At 34.6% G+C, this 3,790-nt stretch overlaps 1 protein-coding gene across 2 annotated transcripts; it reads right to left on the reverse strand.

Moving 5' to 3' along the window:
- Positions 1-218: 218 nt before the first annotated feature.
- On the reverse strand, positions 219-3,292 carry LOC113299086. Of its 2 annotated transcripts, none has more exons than XR_003334620.1 (6): positions 2,970-3,292; positions 2,684-2,775; positions 2,555-2,599; positions 2,398-2,475; positions 2,144-2,236; positions 219-673 (listed from the first exon to the last, which is right to left on the reverse strand). XR_003334620.1 is itself a non-coding variant. In XM_026548019.1 (6 exons), exons 1-6 carry the CDS (start codon positions 3,032-3,034, stop codon positions 670-672), a joined length of 366 nt encoding a protein of 121 aa, XP_026403804.1. In that variant the 5' UTR covers positions 3,035-3,292; the 3' UTR covers positions 219-669. The 2 variants fall into 2 exon arrangements, 1 of the variants encoding a protein (XP_026403804.1); XM_026548019.1 differs by having other exon boundaries at positions 2,684-2,764.
- Positions 3,293-3,790: the final 498 nt, after the last annotated feature.

A 3,790-nucleotide genomic window follows, 5' to 3' on the forward strand; every position in this document is an offset into this window, starting at 1 on the left:
TCCTGCCGTCGCAAATTGTACCACCACCGTCGGCTAAACTTTTCCGGCAACGGCTGCCGTGTCGGATTTTCATATTTGTGACGGTTTACAAACCCTCACTAATATTTTTCTGTCGTTGTCATATTTTCTGCGGTACTGGTCACCAGCGCCGGATTTTAGATTCTAAGAATTATCACAAATCTTAGTTTTTTCAGAACATAAACTTACACCATTTCATATAAAATAAGAAACTAAATTTAATTAAAGAAACTTGCATTCATACAAAGTTTTACAAAGTTTTCCATGTTAAGTTTCACTGTTTCTGAAACATAAATCTGGGCAACAGAACAACACCCAGAGAGTTCAAAAAGGTAGTAAAACTACTAAGCTTAAAAACAACTAAAGTGCCTGTGTAAAGTTTTGGAATTACTGGGAACACACCTGAGAAAACAAAAAAAAAGGCATCATGCCATTCCCTTGTATTCAAAGAAACAAGCACCTGTATATGCCAATTTCCCTTTATTACTCCATCCCGAGAGCATTGCAATTCCAGGATAATCACTTATAGTCCAATAGTAATCCCACACGCAGATTGAACATTTCATTTCTTGAGGATCATATGTATCTAACCCTGCCTCCCATAATTCCTTGAGCTCATCTATTAACGGTCTCAAACATACGTCGATGTCATTACCTGTGACAAATAAGACAATGAGTTTGAATATTTGGTACCTTACTGATGCAGAACATACAACAAGTCTAAATGTACCATAACTAGACAAATGCAGATACACATAAATAACTGAGCTTAACATATCAACAACAAGGAGCTAATGCAGATGCAATCATACACAATAACTAAGAGAGATCATACTAAACAGAATAATATTTTCACTTTGTGTCGAGCATTAGAAAAAAACAATGATAATGAGAACATCACATATGGTGTTTCAGTTAACAACAGTAGCAATAATGCAATGGTGATGGTGAAATTCATATTGAACTAAGTGTTGTGTGATGTGTAAATATCTTCTTTTTTTGTTCAAATTTTCATTCTTTCTTTCTGTCTAACTAATTAAGCTCATTGACTCTTCTAACATAAGTGTTGAGACAAGTGTGCATTCGACCCTTTAACATTACTGAAACCGAAATACATGAGAGGCAAATGGCAATAATATACAAAGGCTTTATAGTTTTAGACAACTGAAAGCATACAGATTACTGAATTAACAAAAGGATTAAAAAGAAGTTCAGAACAAACTTAAAAATAGCTAATATCAAGGTTTAAACTCAAACTACAATTGTTTTAGCTTTTATACTCTCCTTGTTGGACCAGGAACCTAAAGCATGCTAGTTTAAATATGTTCAGACCATCATAGTAGAGAATAATTGAGACCTCTTCATCACTTGAAGATGGTTACACTACCCTATTGACATACCGAAAGGGCTCAAAAAAGGTCAGATTTCAGTCAGCAGGGAGTCTGTAACAAAATATGAAGAAAAGTAAATGTACCTATAGAGTATTTAACAGGAAAAGTACCGTCCATCATTCCATGAGGTTTAAAGATTTATACATTCCTAGCCTGAGATGCATTAGATTTCTAAGAAAAAAAAAGAAATTTCAAGTAAAAAGACATATATTGCCGGCACAGCTGCTACAACAAGGCTGATAAATGCTACGAAAGTCTGCAACCACATGAATGCTGTGCATTGTCAGATTGCATAAGCCTAGAAGAGAATAACCTTAAATTCAGAAAGCAAACTTTAAATTATAAACTCATAGATTGCATAAGCCTAGAAGTTTCAAGAAAAGCGAAAAACTTCAACAATCTACCAAAGTTTACATGTCAAAACTCAAAATCTATATTAACACACACGGATTATACCAGAAAAGTAGATATGCACATAACAGAGGAAACTCTATGAAAAGAACTTTGAAAGAAGCTACAAGACGACAACAAAATTAAGTAAATTAAGGGCTCATGAATAGATATAAATAAAACTAGGCGATTCTGCAAGAGCATTTCACAGTCGTTAAGAGTTGACAAATTTAATATTTCAGTCACTGCAACAAAGTACATAAGAGAATAGAAGGATTTTTTGCCAAATAAATATAATACATATATAAGCACAATAAAAAAAAATCATGAAATGACTTGCATACCAGAAGTCCAAGAAGTGGACGGCCTTCCTGTCGGATAGTATACGCCCTGAGAAGGTTGGCATCCTGGTTAAGGAAAAGAAAAGGATATCGGTCCTGCATAGCGAGAAGAATACCACATAATTGTCAACGCTAGCATACTTGTCATGGAAAAAAGACTACCATTCTACTACTGGTTATATATAGCGGACCTACCAAAGTAACATTATGTACTACACAATAGAATAACCTACAAATACAATAAAACAACCTCTTACCCAATTAATACAAGCCTTTTATCTTCTGACTGCAATGCATCAGCTACGATATCAAAGATGACATCATTCATAAGAACCCTATGGAAACCAATATGCTTCAGGAAAATACAGTGAGAAAGAACGGTATAAATTGAAAAAAAAAATCACAAGTACATACCTAAACAGTCGCAACTGATTTACTACTGGCAAGCTCTTACTTAAGCTACAAAATTAGTGCAAGAATATTAACAATTGAAATTGAAATATAAGATGCTGATGAGAATACTAGTACCATACACACAATTACCTTGCTTGTTGAATTTTAGATTGAAGAATGGCAGCACAAGGAGGCTTTCTTAAGCTCAGGAAGCTGGCGCGCAGATCAAATCTGTAAGCCAACTACAGTTGGAACGCTAAATAAATCAGATTTGGGATGAACCCTAATTCCCAATTGATTCATTATAGAAACTGAAATTAAACACTATACATCATCCAAACTTCAATTAAAAGCAAACCCATCACTAATTGATCAATCTATAAATCAATTTCACACAAAAGCAAAGTTAATTAAGGAAATCCTAAATTCAACTTACCTTTCTGTTGAGTTTGAATCAACAGACGGATCGACACCATGACCATCAACTATCCCTGATTCCATTCCATTTCTCTAAATCTCAGATTTATGATCTTTATCTCCATCATCGATTCTCATTGAAACCTTAATCTTATCGTAAAAACATTACCTTTTTCTTAGAACTCTCTCCCTCAACAGAGAAGAGATGGACGAGATGACAATGGGAAAGAGATGGAGGAGATAGAGAAGAGACGAGATGGTAACAGAGAAGAGGCGAGAGCAAACCTAGCTATCAGTTCTTCAACGGAGAAAAAATGGCGTAGAAAAAATGGAAGTGAATAAGATCTGTTTCAGCAGATAAGGCTGAGAAAAAAAGAATTAAAACAGAAATCATTTACACTGTCGGAAGCATGAAACCGACCAAAGAATACTGCTCCTTTGACTAATCCTACTATTTCCTACGGTTGGTCAAAATGCCCTCACAAATATTGACTACTTGTGACGCCCCTAAAAAAAAACTCTCACTAATAGCACATGTTTTTGTAGTGAATCAATGGAAATATATCCAAGAGTTGTATCTCTGCTTCACAATGTCATCAGCAAATCAAACAGATAGAAATCCGTGAGCCTGATTATTATGTGAAACAACTTGAACGGTACCAAAAACCAATGTTCAAGTGTCAATCAATTTATATCAACAACCAAAGGTTGGATTATCTAATTGATTGAACTACGCACAACCTATGATATTTCAATTATATAAAAAAATATAATGCGGAAAAGAAATAACATAGACATCAGAAGTTTTGTTAACGAGGAAACTGCAAATGCAGAAAAACC

Source organism: Papaver somniferum, chromosome 7, assembly GCF_003573695.1.
Source record: "Papaver somniferum cultivar HN1 chromosome 7, ASM357369v1, whole genome shotgun sequence".
In the NCBI taxonomy this organism is placed as follows: domain Eukaryota; kingdom Viridiplantae; phylum Streptophyta; class Magnoliopsida; order Ranunculales; family Papaveraceae; genus Papaver; species Papaver somniferum.

Bases quoted from the DNA above. Each gene is read 5' to 3' on its own strand.
- LOC113299086 (XM_026548019.1), bottom strand. From the start codon at position 3,034: ATGGAATCAGGGATAGTTGATGGTCATGGTGTCGATCCGTCTGTTGAT. The intron at 2,765-2,969 runs GTAAGTTGAATT...GTTGGCTTACAG, and splicing joins GATTCAAACTCAACAGAAAG to ATTTGATCTGCGCGCCAGCT. The intron at 2,600-2,683 runs GTAATTGTGTGT...CTAATTTTGTAG, and splicing joins TCTAAAATTCAACAAGCAAG to CTTAAGTAAGAGCTTGCCAG.